We start from the raw sequence: 17,087 nt of genomic DNA, 5'->3' as shown, positions 1-17,087 counted from the left end.
TCACAACTTTTCACTAAATTGGTGCCAGGTGTCTTCAATAGATAAAAAATCTTTCCACAGATGATCCCAGCAATATATTGGCTTTCGCCACCCCTATACTTATACATTATTAAAGCAGGCTGAGGCGGTATTGCACTGATGGGTCCGCCTTCTGTTCTCGCTTCTGAGGTTTCGCCTTCATTCCTTCCATGTGCTCTGCACTGCATACCGTCCCTTCCCACTCTTTTGCGTCCTTTTATTTCTTTCCCTCTCCCCCTCCCCTTTACTTCCAATTTTACTCCTATCCCACCCTCATTTTCCACCTCCTTAACCCCGCCTTCATCAAGCCTTTCACTCTTCCTTTCAAGCTTTTTCCTCTATTTCTTCGTAATTCCAGGTTCGACCTCCCAACAAAGATGGTGACTGCAGACACAGAGGGTATAACTTCCAGTCCTGAAGGAAATGCAGCTCAAATGCAAAGACATATGGAACCAGAGGCAAAATGACACTGTGTTATGTCCACTAGCAACGCCGACATTTTAAGGCCATTTTCTCTAACCTGGTGCCCTCCCGTGACACTCTGTGGTGATACCCGTGACACTCTGTGGTGATACCCGTGACACTCTGTGGTGATGCCTGAAGACAACGGCCTTCACACCAGCCCTGTCGAACTCGGCGAACTTGTGCCAATTATCATCCCTCCCCGTCTCTCTGCTTCAATTTCTTCCAAATTTGGAGGCACTTAAAAATAGACTGATCCACCGGCATTAAGCAGTTACTTAAAAAAATACCATTTTCGAACATTCATGGAATGTAGTTGTTGAGCAGAATGATCACAAAGTGTGATGCTTGGGGTACATTGATTCATTAGCTTGTGTACATTGATCCATTAGCTTGGGGTACATTGATACATTAGTACAGAGATAGCATTATAGTCACTTATTATTACGGAAGTCTTTTTGGCCACACAATTACAGAAGACATTGATTTTAAAGCAACTGCATACTTTCTCTTTAACTTATCGTCTTAGCAAACAATTAGCTATTTGGTTGGTAGGGTTACTACACGGGTGTGGATGGAATTCAAACGTCCAGTCGATTAATTCCATTTAACTTAGAAGATTCAGTCCATCAGCTTAAAGTATCGTTTAGTTTGTACGAAACTGGGGAAGGTACCTGTTAGTCGTGTTAACTAACTCTCTCACAGAACCTAATTTACATTAAGCAAACGTTGGTCAACATACATATTGCACGGCTGTCAGTGCAATGTTGCACCCACATTTCCAGATTACATAGTTTGCACTCTGGAGAATCATTTCCGCACGAATATTTCCACCAACTGCTAAGTGAAAGGACAATATTTACATCACCTGCCATGTGTAAAATCAATGTTTGTACCGATCGACCAGTCCAAATGTAATACAAATGTCTGCACAATTTTTGAAGCCGGCGCAATCGTAATCTGGCTCAAATTTTCAAATAGGATTTATGGAAACCATAATTGCTGAAAAGCCTAAACAGTGTGGTCTGTGAAAACTACTGAACCCAACACTAACCACTTAAAGAAAGGAAAAGTGTGAAATGCAGGTCTAGATTAGACTGGGTGGCTGATGCGGATTTTGAGGGGCTCATTTTCAAAGAAATTACGCAGCGTGGTGCTGCAAATTAGCTTGCTGCGTCGCGCTGCATCATTTTAAAAGTGCAGTGATGCATTGTATTTACAGAAATACAACTCATCCCAGTACTTTTCTCTGTGCTGTGGCTCACAAACTGCTGCCTAGAGTCAACGCAGTCACCCTTGTGCCATGGTGAAAGAGTGTCTGCATTGCAGGGGTGATTGATTATGTGCAGGAAGTGACACCAACAATCATTAAAGGGGTTTTCCTCTTTCTATGTGTGCTGCAAAGGAAAAAGCAGGGAGAAATAATGGTATTTCTCCCCGTTGCGCCACTTTAACGCCACCCCGGGGATGGTGTAGGAATCTGATGTATTCCCAGCTTTGTAAATATGGGAATGTGTCACATTCCTTGGGTGTTGCGTGGGAACACCCAACTCAACACCCACAGAATTTCCCTTTAAAGCAGAGTTATGCGTGAAAGGGGAGCCATATTTACAAAGCCGTGAAAAGCCACCAAAGGTGGCTTTTCATGGCCTTGTAAATATGGGTCAGTGAACTGAACAACCGGAGCATTAAAAAAATTATGCTCCTGTGGCACAGTGTGCCACTGGGAACTTGTAAATGAGGCCCTGAATTGGCAGATTGGATGCAATACTCAGTCCTCGTTTGTAGTCACAGTCTACCTTCGGCACCTCTCCTCAAAACAGGTCTTGACACTACCAAGCCTCTGGATCAAACCGTATCCTTCCTCAAGGGCTCAAGAACACCATTGTTAAAAAAGATGATGTAAGTACAGCATGTTCTGCTTTTTCGGGGTATTAGATTAAAGCGAAGTACAGATAATCAAGCCTCTCTAACTGTTGGACGAACCAAGGGTCTCATTTACAAGAACTGACACATTGGCATCGATGCGACAGTTTTCTTGCTCCTGCCACAAATGCACTGTAATTACAATACAGAGCTCCATGGCGCAAGTTTTCATGGATGTGTCAGAAATTCTGGCACATCTGTTGGCGCTAAAGTGACTGACGCAACTCCAGCAATGTGTCAGAACACAGAGAAGAGTTCTATGTTAAAAGCCCTGCATCAATCCTTATACCTGTTCTGAGCAGATGTAAGAATTTTTATACAATCAAGTCGCAAAGAGACGCAGTGAAAAGTTGTAAATTTTAACTTGGGAACGCCTACCCTGCATACATTATACCTGGCGTAGGTACAATGTGAAGCAGGCCTCTACAAACTGGCGCATTGGGCCCAATGCATCAGTTTGTAGATATGGAGCAGTGTGGAGCACTGGTTGCGCTGCTGCTGCATCAAAAAAATGAAGCAATGATGGCACAAGATCCTTGTAAATGAGGCGCCAAGTAAGAAACACAGAAGAAAAGTCACATGATCTCAAAGAAAACAATAATAACTTAGTGGTAGGTTTACCAAGCTAATGAGTAAGCTCATATCGGCCGTGCACTTGCGCGGTTACTGTGTGGGCACATTTACCAAATACGCTGCTCTCTGCTCATCCCCACATGAAAAGGAGGAGAGGAGAATAGGGCTAGCCGCACAGTGGGCTTAGAGTAGGAGAAGCCAGGCAGACCTGGAAATATTTTCATATGCTTCCTGGTTCACATCAGTGATTGGTTGCTAATTGTGTCTTCTGGTGGACACCAGTGACTGCAGTTTAACCTGTGGTAAGTAAAGTATGCAAAAATGGGGTGCTTAATAGCCATCGACCAATGCCTTCATTTTAACGCTTCTATCTTTTTCAAGTGTAGTTGGTGTACTATTAAGAATGGAATGTTAATGTCTTTACTGATGATATACTGGATTGATAGTCGCAGGAATCTAGACTACCTTTCCCAGGACTATCTCCATTGACTTGCTGCCACACACCTAATGAATATGAGTCAAATAAGCATGCCCCCTGCCCCAGCTGGCTGCTTGTCAACATACACATGCAAACTTGAGATATGCCATTTATGAATTCAGTTGTGTGCAGGTGTGCAAGTCTGCATGCATTTGGCATTGGAAGGTGTTTTTTCTCATAACAGTTGATACGTTTTGCACAGGCACATTGATAAGGATTAGTCACTATAAAAGCGTGTAGCCCCAGCATTAGCTACTGTAGAGATAAACCCTTACCTACTCGAAGCTCTTGTCCAAAGACGGTCCTCTCTCCAAGCGCTGAGCAGTTCCATCTGCCATACCGGAACTGATACTGGCATTCATTGATTCCCATCTGTGCCCCTTCTCCAATCACAATGATGGCATCGGGGCGGCTCTGGCAGATCGCTCGTTGCCGAGGAGCCAAGCCTGGAATCTTGTTGCAGATTATGTTTGCTCCTAAAGCTACCACTGATGACAAAGCTCTAAAGAAAATAAAAAGGAAGAATCAAATCAAGGAATTGCTCAAGTGGTACTTTAGTACCATTTCATCATCAAACTATGACTTTTTCATGCAGTTCAGTGAAGGGCAGACATATTGCAGACATCACACAGATCCTGTCCAAAGATCATCAATAGACCAAACCCTTCTTCATATGACATATTTCTGAGCAACACACAAGAAGAAAACCCTAAATACATAGGATGGCAGTAAGCAAAAGACACACCATACTCAATTCTATGATGCAGGATATAATATGTTCAAAGGGCCAGGATTGTTTTCCTTATACACCATGGTAAGTGTGGACAATGTGGTCTGTGGGAGTGTTTAATGACAAAAATAATGAATAGCTATGTATTCTGGTACTAGAGTGAAGCACTTTAAGGACACAAATATCTATATAAATTAAGGTAGCAAATAGCAATCACACAACAATGTAGCTTGCATATTATAAACAAACCCTACTGCATAACATAACAATGTAAAAGAAGGTTTATCTTAATGGATAAATAATGATGATAGCTTCTGAAGTTATGAATTCTGTAAGGATAAAGTCCTTCTTCAACCCACTATTTGAGTACTTGAGTGTCCTCTACAGTGGTTGACAATGACATCATACATCTAAGAATATCCTGGTAACTTAGCAATTGGTGTTTCTGGTGCGGAATGGCAGTCACTGTGAACTCGGTTGTGGTGTAAGAATAGTAGCAAACAATAGGTGAAAACACACTCCCGCTACCTGGTTTAGTTATCAACAGAGGTTTCATCAAGATGAAACAGATCCAATGGTGTCCAATTACCACATCAAGTAATGCATCTTGGAACTCCCATGGAATTGTCTCCATGCAGAAGGTATTTCTCCTGACCACATTAACAAAGTTCCTACCTCCTCAATTGTCCACTTGGGTTGATCTTTATTCTTTTCACTTTAGTTCCTTCTTACTTTAATTTTAAAGAACATATCCCATAGGAATAATATTTTTTAAAAACGGTTAGTAAAACAACAGCTAGCCCTCTCTCCACTGGAACTAGAGAAGAATTACCCCTCAATATACCCGCCCAATGCACTGAGTCCCTTTCTTCCTCTTTATTCATTATATATGTGCTTGCTAGAAGCGTGTTATATCTATGCCTCTGTCTCTCTCCTTCGTACAAGCATCAGGCATGTACCAAATCCCATACCTTGAGACACGTCTGCCTCCAGATTTGTGAGAATAAAATCATATAATGTAGGTTGGAGTAGCAGGATGCATATGGTTACAAGGAGCCAATGAAGGAGAGTGGTAGTAGATGGTGGAGAGGGTGGGAAAGCTTAGGGGCTCATCAAATACCAGAACTTCAAAGAATGCTGGAGTTAAGTTATGGGGTTAAGTTATAGTTATGTCCTACTGTTAGACTTGGCATCCTTGGTATGATTCTCCCGTAGCCTTTTGCCTTCAACCTCCTGGCTTTGCTGATTTCGTGTTTGTTGGCTTTAGAAGTCTGCACAACTTACTACTGCTAACCAGCGCTAAAGTGTTTGTTCTCTCTCCTTTAAAGATGGTAGAACTGGCTTATATCCAACTGCCACATTTAATTTACATGCAAATCCCAAGTACAGTGTTAATTTACAGTAAGAAATGTGTTAATTTACAGGCCCATGTACCCAGGGCCTGTTAATTAAATGCTACTAGTGTGCCTGCATCACTACTTGTGCCACCCACTTAAATAGCCCTATTGAACATGCCTCAGTTTATCCATTGCAGCCCATGTGTGCAGTTTTTATAACTTCCATGTCGACTTTGCAAAATAAACTTTTTGCCACGCCCAAACCTTCCTATTTAATGCATATAAGCCAGCCCTAGAGTAGGTCCTGAACAGCCCGGCAGGGTGTATTGCATTTAGATGTAAAATTTACTTTTTACGTTTTACATGTTCTAGTAGTGAAAACTCTTCCATTTGTTTTTCACTACTGCAAGACCTTCCCCTCCCATAGGATAATATTGGAGTTACTGTATTACATTTAATCAGCTGTGTCTTTCAATTGGGAGCAGGTAGACCGGCTGAGTTTGGTGTTTAAAGAATTGTTATTAAAAGCCCCCTTTAATGGTAAAGACGGATCGCTAGTCACAAATCTGAAAAAGCCACTTTCAGAAAGTTGGCATTTCTTGTCCTAATTATTTGGACCCAGCAGCCTAATTCTGGGTCAGGTGTAGTTGGCAGTTAGTCTTTGTGTATTGCTCCCAGACAGTGTGATAAAGGGAAGGCAGGTTTTGGCAGGATAGGCCACTCTGAGTTAATGAGGAGGATGAGCTGTCATCTACCACACTTACACATCACAAAGGCTTTGCCTGAGCACTCTCACAAGGGTTTGATGCTTGTCTTTTGTGACCCCAGACATGCTGGGACAGGGAGGAAGGGAATGCTTTACACCTCAGGGGGTGGAACCCTCTAGAAGCTTCCTCTACTTCAGTGTGGGCACCAGGCATAAACATTGGACTCCATACCCCCAACTCTTGAGTAAACTTCTGGACCTGTGGATGACTCTGCCAGGAAGAAGGACTGCTGTTTTACTTAAATGACTGCCACTCTGCTGGACCTGAAGGACTGCTGCCCTGCTCTGTTGACCTGCTGCCATTTTACCTGGGGGAGAAGGACTGGACCTGCACCCAGAACCCTGCATCATCAGAGTGACTCCAAGGACTAGTCTCTTGTAACCAGAACCTGAACTCTGCAACTGTGAGTCCTAACCTGCCAAGTTGTGCTACCCCAGTTCGGGACCCTTCGAAGTGGGCCTGAAGGTGTTCTGTCAGCCTTTCTGATGACCGAGCAGAACCAACGCCTCTTCTCTGCCTCGTGGGGCAACCTCGAGCAGAACTGATGCATTGCCCTCTTCTGCATGGACTTTCCTGTCTCTAGAACTTTGTATCACCTCCACTACCTCATCGAGCCACCACTGTGCGACACATCCTCAACACAGGCCTTCACATTGAAAGCCCCTTGTCGATGGCACCCTCATTGATGATGTAGGACTCCTCACTGCAAGCCCGCAACTTCTTTGAAACCAGCCAGTACTTGACACATCCTTGATGCAGGACTTTGTATCACAAGTCCCCTCGTCAATGGCCTCCTCTGCGATGATACAGGACATTACATTGCAGCCTCGCAGCTCCCCAGAACCGATGCTGCAAGATACATCTCCAACCTGGACCTCACATCACATTGGTTGCTCGACGCATCCTCCGCACAGGAACTTGCATCGCTCTGTAACCAGGATTTAATGTACTCTTGTTTAGAGGGCCAAACTGGGTCTCGGTAGCCGGCCCGTGTTCCATCATAGTCTGAACTTGTGACTTTGTCCAGGTCCCGCGCAACCAGATATCCACAGTTTGCGCTATGGGCATTTTGGTGCTATTTTCACTGAAATCTTAAAACTTGCATATCCTCGGTTCCACTGACTGGATTTTTGTGATTTATGTGAACTACTTTATAAGGCCTACCTAGCCGGGACTTTTAAATATTTAAGAGGAAGGTTTAGGCCTGTCAAAAGGCATTATTTTCACTGGTCTAATATGCAGCTAAAACCTACATGGCCAGGATATTAGTGGCAGGCCTGCAGTCATGTTTATGTTGCCAATGTAGTGGATGGCACAATGGGTGCTGCAGTCCATTTGTGACAGGCCCTGGGTACACCTTGATACTATATACTAGGGACTTACAGATAACTTAAGTAAGCCAATCAAGGGTATACCAAATTCGCCATGTTGCAAGGAAGAGCACAAGCACTTTACCACTGTTTGGAACGGGTAAAGTGTGCAGAGTTATATAGTCAGCAAAAATAGAGCTCAGCAAAAAAGCAAAACAGTTGTGGTGAAACTGTAGAAAAAACTGATAAAAAGTAATATCCTGGAGAAAAACAGGCAGTGTACAATGTGGGAGTTATTTCCACACAATGAAAGAGTTGCTGAACAATTTCACTCTGCCACGAGCTGCCTTCCCGGTTCAGAGACACCCCTTGCCATATTCTGGATCAGCCAAGGACTGGGTAAAGTGCTTTCTCCAGATGATGAAATCAGCCCATTGGCTAAGAACCTGAGTCAAACTTAAAATTTGTATTTTAACTTTTCTTTCCTATTGTATATATTTCTATTATTGTGTTGCTAAATTGATAAACCCAGTTAGGATGCCAGTGCAGTGATGCTTTTGTATACGTACTCAAACTTTGATTAAAGGGGAAAGGAGTTCAGTTAGTTGAGTCCAACTCACAAACATTATTAACTAGGAACAGGTTCTAAATAGATATGGGGACTTATCAAGAACTTTTTAGCATATGTGTTCCTAATAATGGAGGATCCTTGGCAGACTTATCCTCTATACAATGCAAGCACTGACCAGTGAATATAAAGCTGCATCTGTTTCCGCTCTCATATCACTGACTTCCTTATTAAATTAGGAAAACAGAAAGAGAAAACAAATGGGAAAGACAAAAGCAATCACCGTATTATGGACGATCTCTGTTTGACGGGTACATCCTCAGAAAAAAAATCACCCTGGAAACCTTTGATCACCTTATACCAATTGACATTTCAGCAAAAGAAAAGCCTAATGTGTTTTTTGCGCTGAATTGTGTTGTTGCAGAACGTGGGAAGAAGACAACTGGGGATAGCAGCAATAGCAGTAGTGAAAAATAATGATACAAGAGGATGGTTCTTCACTCATAGCAAACTGAAAAAATGAAGTGCCAAGAAAAGGTGGGCTATGGAAATGGAGCAGGACAATTGCCAGGAGAAACCACCTTAAAAGAAGGTAGGAGCACTAAAAGACAACCGCAAAAAAGTGTCATGGTGACAAAGATAATGACAACACTGACGTTTTGCAACATCGCTGATTTACATCAATATGTTGTCATTGACACATAATGAAATTCTTCGCTTTTCGTTCTTAGGTCTCATCTTTTGGGACCGATATATAGGAAATTAGTTCAATGGAGGTTAATGTTACTATAAAGCAACTGTCAGACGTGACAATTTGTCACTGTCGCTGACTGTCTCTACCGAGCAACAACCCATGGATTTAATGGTCAAATAGATGAGGCTACGGTCCTTATTTAGGACTGGGAAGGTGGCCCACCAGTGTACTGGGTCAGTGGAAGCCCTGGTTTCTGGCCTGCAACAGAGGACTGTCCACTGGATTCAAAGATCTCTACCATCCCCGTGGGGATCTCTTTGGTGAAAATGCACCCACATGTGTGGTGGAGGCCCTTTTGTTGAAGTTGAATGCCAAGCAGATGGCCATGTTGTGTTGACATTTATGGAATTCCTTTTGCTTTTTCTCAAACAAATCCACAAAGGAGGTGTTCATTTGTGAAAAAATGCAGCACACATAGAAAGAGGACAAAATTGAGTGAAATAAAGTTATTTTTGCCTGTTGCGTCACTCTAGGGGTGGCATAGGCTATTAATGCATTCTCAGGTTTACAAAACCTTGAAAATCTGGGAATGCACCAGAACCCGTGGATTTTGCTTAGGAACACCCACGCACCACCCATGGAAATGCCTCCCTGATGCAAAGTAAGGCAGCAAATGGCTTTGCGTGGCCTTGTAGATATGGGTCAGAAGCCTGTGCAGCCAGTGCGTCACAAAAAGTGACGCACTGACGGCGCAGGCTGCTTGTAAATAAGCCCCCTAGTGGTTTCTACACTTTTAAATGGGAAAGGCGGAATCTTACATCAAACTCTAATGATGCCCTTGTTTTCATCTCACATCCTCGGATTAGTGGCACCAGCAGAGGACAGATATGTTTTGTTAACCAGGAAAAAAAACAGCATAAAATAGATTCTGCGAGAGAAAAATGTGTAAAGTTATTTGCAATAGAATTCTCTCACCTAAAAGTTTTTGTGAGACGATTCACTGGAAAAACTTTTTTTTTGTTAAGAAATGCTACCCATGATGGACGTTGTGCATGTTTCTCAACTTTAGACTGCTCCGCCAGCAGCTTTTTTATTTTTTACTTTGCACCTCGCTACTGCTGTAAGCTTCATAGTGCTCCCAGACACCCGACCTTCAAGCAATGTTTTAATTCACGTGCGCAGTGCTGATAACCAGACCAAGCGATTCTGAATCCTGCACTTCTAGCAAAAACATGGGTTCGGAGGACAGAAACTTGAGTTTAGTCCTACCATGACTTTTATGAGAGAATCACCACAATACAGAAATCCGCATCATTATAGACAAGTCTACGTTGGTTTAGTGTTACCACCCAATTCAATTAATGTATCATGTATATGCTTACATTTGTAATATGGAAATAAGAATAAATGAAAGCACGTTTAAAATATGTTGAGGTGCCATGGTATTGAATTACGTTCACCAACAGAAATTAATAATAATTTCCGTAGTAAAGTTATTTCATTTTAACTGTGTCACACAAATATACTTATTGAAAAAGGCTTAGCAGAAGCTGAATTGCACAGCTTTTGGGGTATTTTTTTGCTCTAGATTGCACAGATTGCAGAGGAAAAATATTTGTACTTGACATTTAACAAAGAAAAATTATGTTTCTAAAATAAAAGAGAGACACTGTGTACTTTCCTTAATGCTACATTCTAATTCAAATACTTTGCTCTGGGGTGCGTTACACAACTGGCTTGGTAACTAATTCAGCAGTCGCAGCATCCGGCAAAGGTGTTACAAAACACCCTATCCCAAGGGTAAAACATGTATCGTTTAAATTTACTTGTAACTATGCAACCAACATATACTGTTTTTGATGATTCTCTTACCCACTAAATCCTTCAATCGCTGCCTAGGAATCATAGATTTTCATTTGCCCATTACTGCACTTGTCCAGGCTTCTCGATGTACCTTAGATGATACATTTGCAGACCTGGGGACCATGAAAGTCAATAAAACTTGTCTTCCTCCATAGAGCCCCGGAATATCATCCTGTGCTTCAACCTGACAGCCAATCAGGTAAACCTGCTCCAAAATACATCTTTAAACCTCCAAATCTTCTTTGTGGCCCTGGAAGATGCTTTCTATCTACCACTCTCCACCACAGAAGTAAAGTTCTGCACCTTCACTTGCTGGGTCTCTCGTGGGTTTGACTGCTTCATACTTTGCATATACCTACTCTCTTCCTGGAAAAAAAACAGTCCGAGAAAACAAATCCATCTCCCTCAAATCCTAAAACTGCTCTTCAGAAAAAAATAGAGGAATGGACTAAACTGACAGGCTCTGCACTCAGCCCTTCGGGTTTTACAGACAAACCTTCCAGGAAGCATGGAAGGGCATCCAAAATGTCTTTCTCTGCAATCTGCTCCTTCAAGAAACGTTGAGGATCTTTCCTGAATTCGGACCTTTGGCATTATTCTCAGAGGAGGTGATCCTCGTCCCAGCAACTATGTTACACTTTAGCCAATGATGTCAAAAGGAAGAACAGATTCTTGAGACACATCTTGCAAGCCAAATGAGTGTCTACAGGCCCTTTCCTTTCCGCAAGCACCAGAGTCTTTGGTTACCTTGAAACAATTTCCCCTGATGTATCACGAGCTTACAAAGCTCGAAGGAAAGTATTAGAATTCCAGGTTGCCTGCAGATCCCTGCTGTCTAAAAGTGTTTTAGAAACTCATGTGTGCCACCTCTGCCTCTGAAGCTGGAAGAAACACGCTTACCACCTACTTCAGATTTGGGGCCTTTCCTGACAACCTACCATCCAGAATGTCTAGAAATTTCCTGAAGAAATGTGCACTTGACATAAAGCAACCCGAAATCTCCACACACATTGCTAAAGGTCGCTTCTGAGCTAAACTGACTGAAAAAAATATCTATGAGCAACTCCCTGGATGTACTGAGATCTACAACCAGCAGGCTCAGTCCCAATCCAGCTTCTGCCCTTGGGGTGAAAGAAAATCATCAATTATCATTAGCTAGGATAACATCAAGACTCAGGTTCACAAATTAACAGTGCCCATCGTTCTACTGTGCCTAGCTGCAGCTCGTCCCACCTTCCTCCGCATCAGATATAGGTGTGTTGGACAAGGCACTGGATGGGTATCTTCATATGGTCCACATCCTGTCCAGATCACTTCTCTTCCAGCTTTCGTCTCTTCACCTTGTCAAGTGCTCCACATTATTCTCAAGGATTCTATATGAGCCTACTCTTTTCACTGTATGCATCAAGCCACTTCCATACCTGAATCAGTCCTTTGGTCTCCTTTGCTATACCTATACCAGAAACATAGATCATTATGAAAACTGAAACCATCACCAGAGGCGCATTAGGACATCGCCTCCTTGCCCTAAATGAATAGATGACCGGGAATCAGCAGAAACCAAATGCCAGCGATACAGAAATCATGAAATGAACTTTGTGTCCTCGTTTTGGTCCTACCAATACATCTTTTGTCATCTGTGATGAATCTTGAAGACATCTTGGAGGCTAACCTTACTCTGGCACAATAGGTCACTTCTGTTGTCATATTAGGCACAAACCGGTGTATCCGTACTGACGGTAGAAACAATAACAAAAGCACCGCCACAGAAAAGTACATTTAGGCACAAGACTATCATAGTTCATCTGTAAGATCCGCAGTGGCACTCCGCCGCCAATGTACACGCTAGGTGTGTGTGCATGAAATATGCTTATGTCTTTTCACTACTACTGGACCTCTGTTGTGGGATTTAAGGAGGGCTGTCCAAACATTATCATTACACAAATATCTAAACTATTGCCTTTGCCAATGCTTGTCCTGAGGTAGCTGCTATCCCCTCCGCCTTCTTCACTTCAGGTTCTGTGCCTGCGTGAGCCTAATGTGCGCGGATAAAGTTCACCCCCTTATCCGCAGTGATACTGCAGATCCCTGATAATCCCTGGTCTGGAGCGGGAGCGGAGTGATTAGTCCTTCAGGCCTCATGGGCATGCGTTTCCGTAAAGCCATCACTTAGCAGTGCTAATCAGAGTCAGCCCACCTCCCAGAAGCGACTGCAGCATATTCCGGGAGTTGTGCCCGTGAGTTTAGACCCCAGCCATGGCTTCGCATCTCCAGGACTTCTGGAAACATTCAGGCTCATCTCTCTCTGTGCCCCGGGAAGATGTAATGACTGCTCTGGACAGCCCTATAGTTTCCTTCCAGGAGCCAGGGTTGGATCGGCCGTTCCGTTGCTCTGGTATTTTCCTGCTGGGCAGCCCCGTTCTAGTTGCTGCTAGAAACACTTGCATGGTTAATCAGCTGCAAAGTCTCACATAGCTGTTGAATGAGGGTGGGATACACTTATGCCTGGTCTAAATGTGCGCAATGTTTATTGTGAAAATTACGAAAAATTGCAAAAAAGTGAAATTAAGAATTATTACGTGAAATGTTGAGCTGGCATTTTGAGGTATCTTTCAGCATGAGATGCGTCCTCGCATTCATCCAAAACATGAGAGGATGTATTTCATACTAAAAACACATCTCAAAATCAACCAGGACAGCAACAGCAGTTTCTTATGTTCAATTCGTTTTCATTGGCCCTGTGTCCCCACAATAGGATTTTTACCCTAATAAAGCTCAATTGCCCAACCTGCCATAATAGCGCAATCTCTGGCTTTTCATTTAACAATCAGAAGGTCAAATGCTGAAAGATACGTGAGATTATGCCATCGTAAACAAAATGACACCCAGGGTTAGCCACAATCATGCTTCTGAAGTTCTTGCTTTTGACATCTGATGTGATAGGAAAGTCATGAATTTCAATCCTGACAACAGCAACGCGGCCTTTCATCCTTCAAAGGTCAATAAACAGAGTAGCAAAGGAATGAAATAAATTGTAGTGTGACCTGCTATTTAAGTTACTGATATGCTTAAATGCAACAAAGTCATGTGGCACAGCACTAAGGAGTCAGTTTATAAAACAGGTGAAATTACGAAATAAAGGAGACTGTTTAAAAACAGTGTCTCTTGGGATTTTCAGGTTGAAAGAAAATATTTTAATGCTGCAACATTATTATGTGCATTATTAAGTGGTTTTAGACAAAAAGTAAATAATAGCATGTCGATGTACCTTATCACTTTCAGGGCATTTGATTGCAAAATATGCGTTAGCTTCTTGAAAAGCCAAGTCTGTTAGGCCTAGTCTTGTTTGTTATATGTTGCACAGGCGAATTATATGACCGACTAACGGCCCAGAGGGCTTACAGAATTGATTCGTACCTGGCTTCACCTGTGTTTATCTGGTTGGCATTTGACATGACCCATCTCTGCACAGATTGTTACATTAGACATCTTTCCAAATATTGCATCGATATTATGCAAAAAGCTCAGGATGAATTCCCATAGCATACGAGGCAAGTGGCCAAGATGTGCATATGTATGCCAGAATGTCACATTGGGGACACCCTTTTATGATTTATGCATATCTATGTAGGGCAGTAAAGGGATTAAGGGCCTGATTTTGTTTTTGGCGGATGGAGTGCACTGTCACAAACATGGCGGATAGCCCGTCTGAGGTATTACAACTGCCACAGAATATAATGCACTTATATAAAGGAGTTAATAGTGTTTGGGGTGAGAGAGGAAGAGATCCCCGCTGATCTGATGTCATGGCAATGTCCTGTCTCTTCTCAAACAATTAAGAAGCCTCAGACTTGGGAGGCGTGGCAAGCAAGATGGTTGAGTAGTGGTGCAGCCCGCGAGCTCCAGTGGCCCAACTTGTATCTGACCTACATCCTGCCTTTCCAGTGGAGCCTGTTGCTCTAAACTAGCATTCCTCCTACTCTGAAGGAGACCCACAGTGGTGGGGAATCAGCATTGCCACTCCCAAACGGCAGTGATCCGAGCAACACCTCAGTGAAAGTTCAGCTGTGCCATCCTGTAAAATGGTGGCTGTAGGAGTGTTAGCGATCCTGTCGGCCTAGAGGACAGGAGCGGGGGAGCAGCAGCATACAGCAAGGAGACTGCTGAAGCAGTGTGGGAGGCCAGAGGGCTTCTGCTCATCCCGCTTACTTCCCCTTCTGTTTCCTGAGCCAGAGGTGGGCTGCCGGAGTCATCAGAGGAGGTGCCAGACTGTGTCGGGCCCACCGAAGGCTCGTACCCTATAGAAAGACCACAATTCGGGGTCCAGGGTCAGGAGGGCCTGGAGGACTAATCTTCCAGACGGTGAGGGATTGAAGGAAACAGTGGAGGAGTGTGGGGTTGTGGAGCAGAGTGGCACGCACTCCTGTCCCCCCCTTCCTGCCCTATATCTGGGCAGTGACTTGACTTGTGGGTCGATAGCACATTTCTCAGGCACATACCTCTCCCCGCAACATGGGCCAAGAGCAGGGGTGGCCCAGAAGTTCCTGAAGAGTCTATGGGCACAAAGGATTGGCCTCAACGGGGGGTCACGGATCGAGCTCCAGAGTGCCTGCAGTGGGGGTGGAGTGGCGACACTGCCCTGCAGCTGTTGAAGGGTCTTGCAGTGGCAGGAAGTAAGCCAGCGAACCTTTGGAGAGCACTGGGAAATGCCATCACCCCCAACATAGTCCGATGATGAGGGGATGGGTTGGGACAGAGCAAAGTCAGTGCCCCACCTCCCCCACTTCCACCTCTAACCCCCATCCTTTTTGGCAAGTTCATCAATTAAATTGGAAACGGAAGTGAGGCCAGTATTGTGTGGTGCACCGATGGAGCCTCGTGCTATGCAGTGCTCAGAAATGCACAGTGTGGCTGTACTTCTGCTGGCTCCAGCGACATGGTGTGGAGCCCCCACCGAGAGACCTTGGAGAAGAGCTACATCTCCCTGTTTGTACCTAGGCATATACTTGGAGGTGGCTAAAGGGCTTCAGCAGGCTGCAGGAGGACAGCGGGCAGTGGATCCCGGGGTCACCATGGCCCAAGGGAGGACAATGGTGTCACAGGGTTGCAGCCAGTGTGGTTGCCACACTTGAGGCACTAGCCGGTTAGTATATTGTTGCTGGGGATTGCCCGTCTGCTCTTCTTCTGCTTTGGCTGGACGGACAGGGTGGGAACCCGTACCTCCCCTCTCTCTCATAGCACTTGGGGAGTGTGTCTGATCCTGGAGGATGGCCAAAGACAGGGTTCCCAAAGCCCCTCACCAGGGGAAAATGGACCTCTGCATCAAGGTGGTTAACCTCCAGGCAGAGGAAGTGTTGCAAACCATGCTGGGTAATGCCCCCTTGCTCCTAGTAATTCAATCCTCCCTGGAGGCTTTGGAGGGGAGATTAGGAGAGGTATGCTCTGAGGTCTCTTTCCTGCATCAGGACCTCTGTAATGTGGCCAAAAGGGTAACTGCAACCGAAATCAGAATATTCAAGCTGGATGACATGGTCCACAAGCTCAGGGCTGAGGCCCGAGCCACCACCAAAGATGTGGTCTGGAGGTTAGAGGATGTGGAATATTGTGCTTGACGAAACAGCTTGAGGTTTGTGAGGTCCCCCAAGGGGTTGAGGGACAAAACATGGTGCACTTTCTGGACACTACGTTGAGACAGTCCCTCTCCCATGACAGGTCCCCCTCCTGATTTGTCATAGAATAGGTGCATTGAGCACTGTGTGGGAGGCCTCCTCCAGGGGCTTCCCCAGACCTGTAATAGCTTTCAGGATCGCAACATGATCCTCAATGAAGTCAGCTGTCTGAGGAGAAATTCATCAAGAGAACTCTAAAATCCTTGTCTTCCCAGACTATACATGCGAGGTCCAACAGCAATGATGCACCTTCCACTCCGTGAAAGCCAAGCTGTGGGCCCTCCAATTGCAATACATGCTCCTATTCCTGGTGAAGCTTAAGGTAATGTTTCAAGGAAAGTCATTCTTCTTCTAAACTCCAGAAAACGCATAGGCATGGATCGAGGAGCACCCCAGGTTGGTCGGGTGTTAAAAGGACTGGCTTGAATTCCACAGCGGCATGGGTGCATGACCAAAGGAGAGGCAGCAGATCCAGAGGAGAGGCAGGCAGGTGCTGCAGATGGGAAGGGGACTCCATGCACAGCGGCTGGCTGGTAGATGGCAGGTTGTCTCCCAGACTCAGAGGGCGACCTGACGTTGACAACCAAGAAGATCAGGAGAGGTGATCTGGGGGCCCCCTGCGGTTCCTCGGGGGAGGACCAGGAGATTGCGTCCAATGTCCCAAACCCTATTGCAGTGGCTATTGCTACCAT

General features: G+C 44.5%; 1 protein-coding gene across 3 annotated transcripts in view; it reads right to left on the bottom strand.

Moving 5' to 3' along the window:
- Positions 1–17,087, bottom strand: part of WNT7B (Wnt family member 7B) — a 293,293-nt gene that overhangs the window by 100,022 nt on the left and 176,184 nt on the right. For all 3 annotated transcript variants that reach the window (XM_069228250.1, XM_069228249.1, XM_069228251.1), the window contains exon 2: positions 3,733–3,959. In XM_069228250.1, the coding sequence (XP_069084351.1) occupies positions 3,733–3,959 (227 nt within the window). The remainder of the gene's footprint in view (positions 1–3,732; positions 3,960–17,087) is intronic.

The sequence above is a fragment of the Pleurodeles waltl genome, chromosome 4_1, assembly GCF_031143425.1.
Source record: "Pleurodeles waltl isolate 20211129_DDA chromosome 4_1, aPleWal1.hap1.20221129, whole genome shotgun sequence".
Classification (NCBI taxonomy): Eukaryota; Metazoa; Chordata; class Amphibia; order Caudata; family Salamandridae; genus Pleurodeles; species Pleurodeles waltl.
The sequence above is the reverse complement of the archived record's forward strand: the minus strand, read 5'-3'. Positions and strand labels throughout refer to the sequence as shown.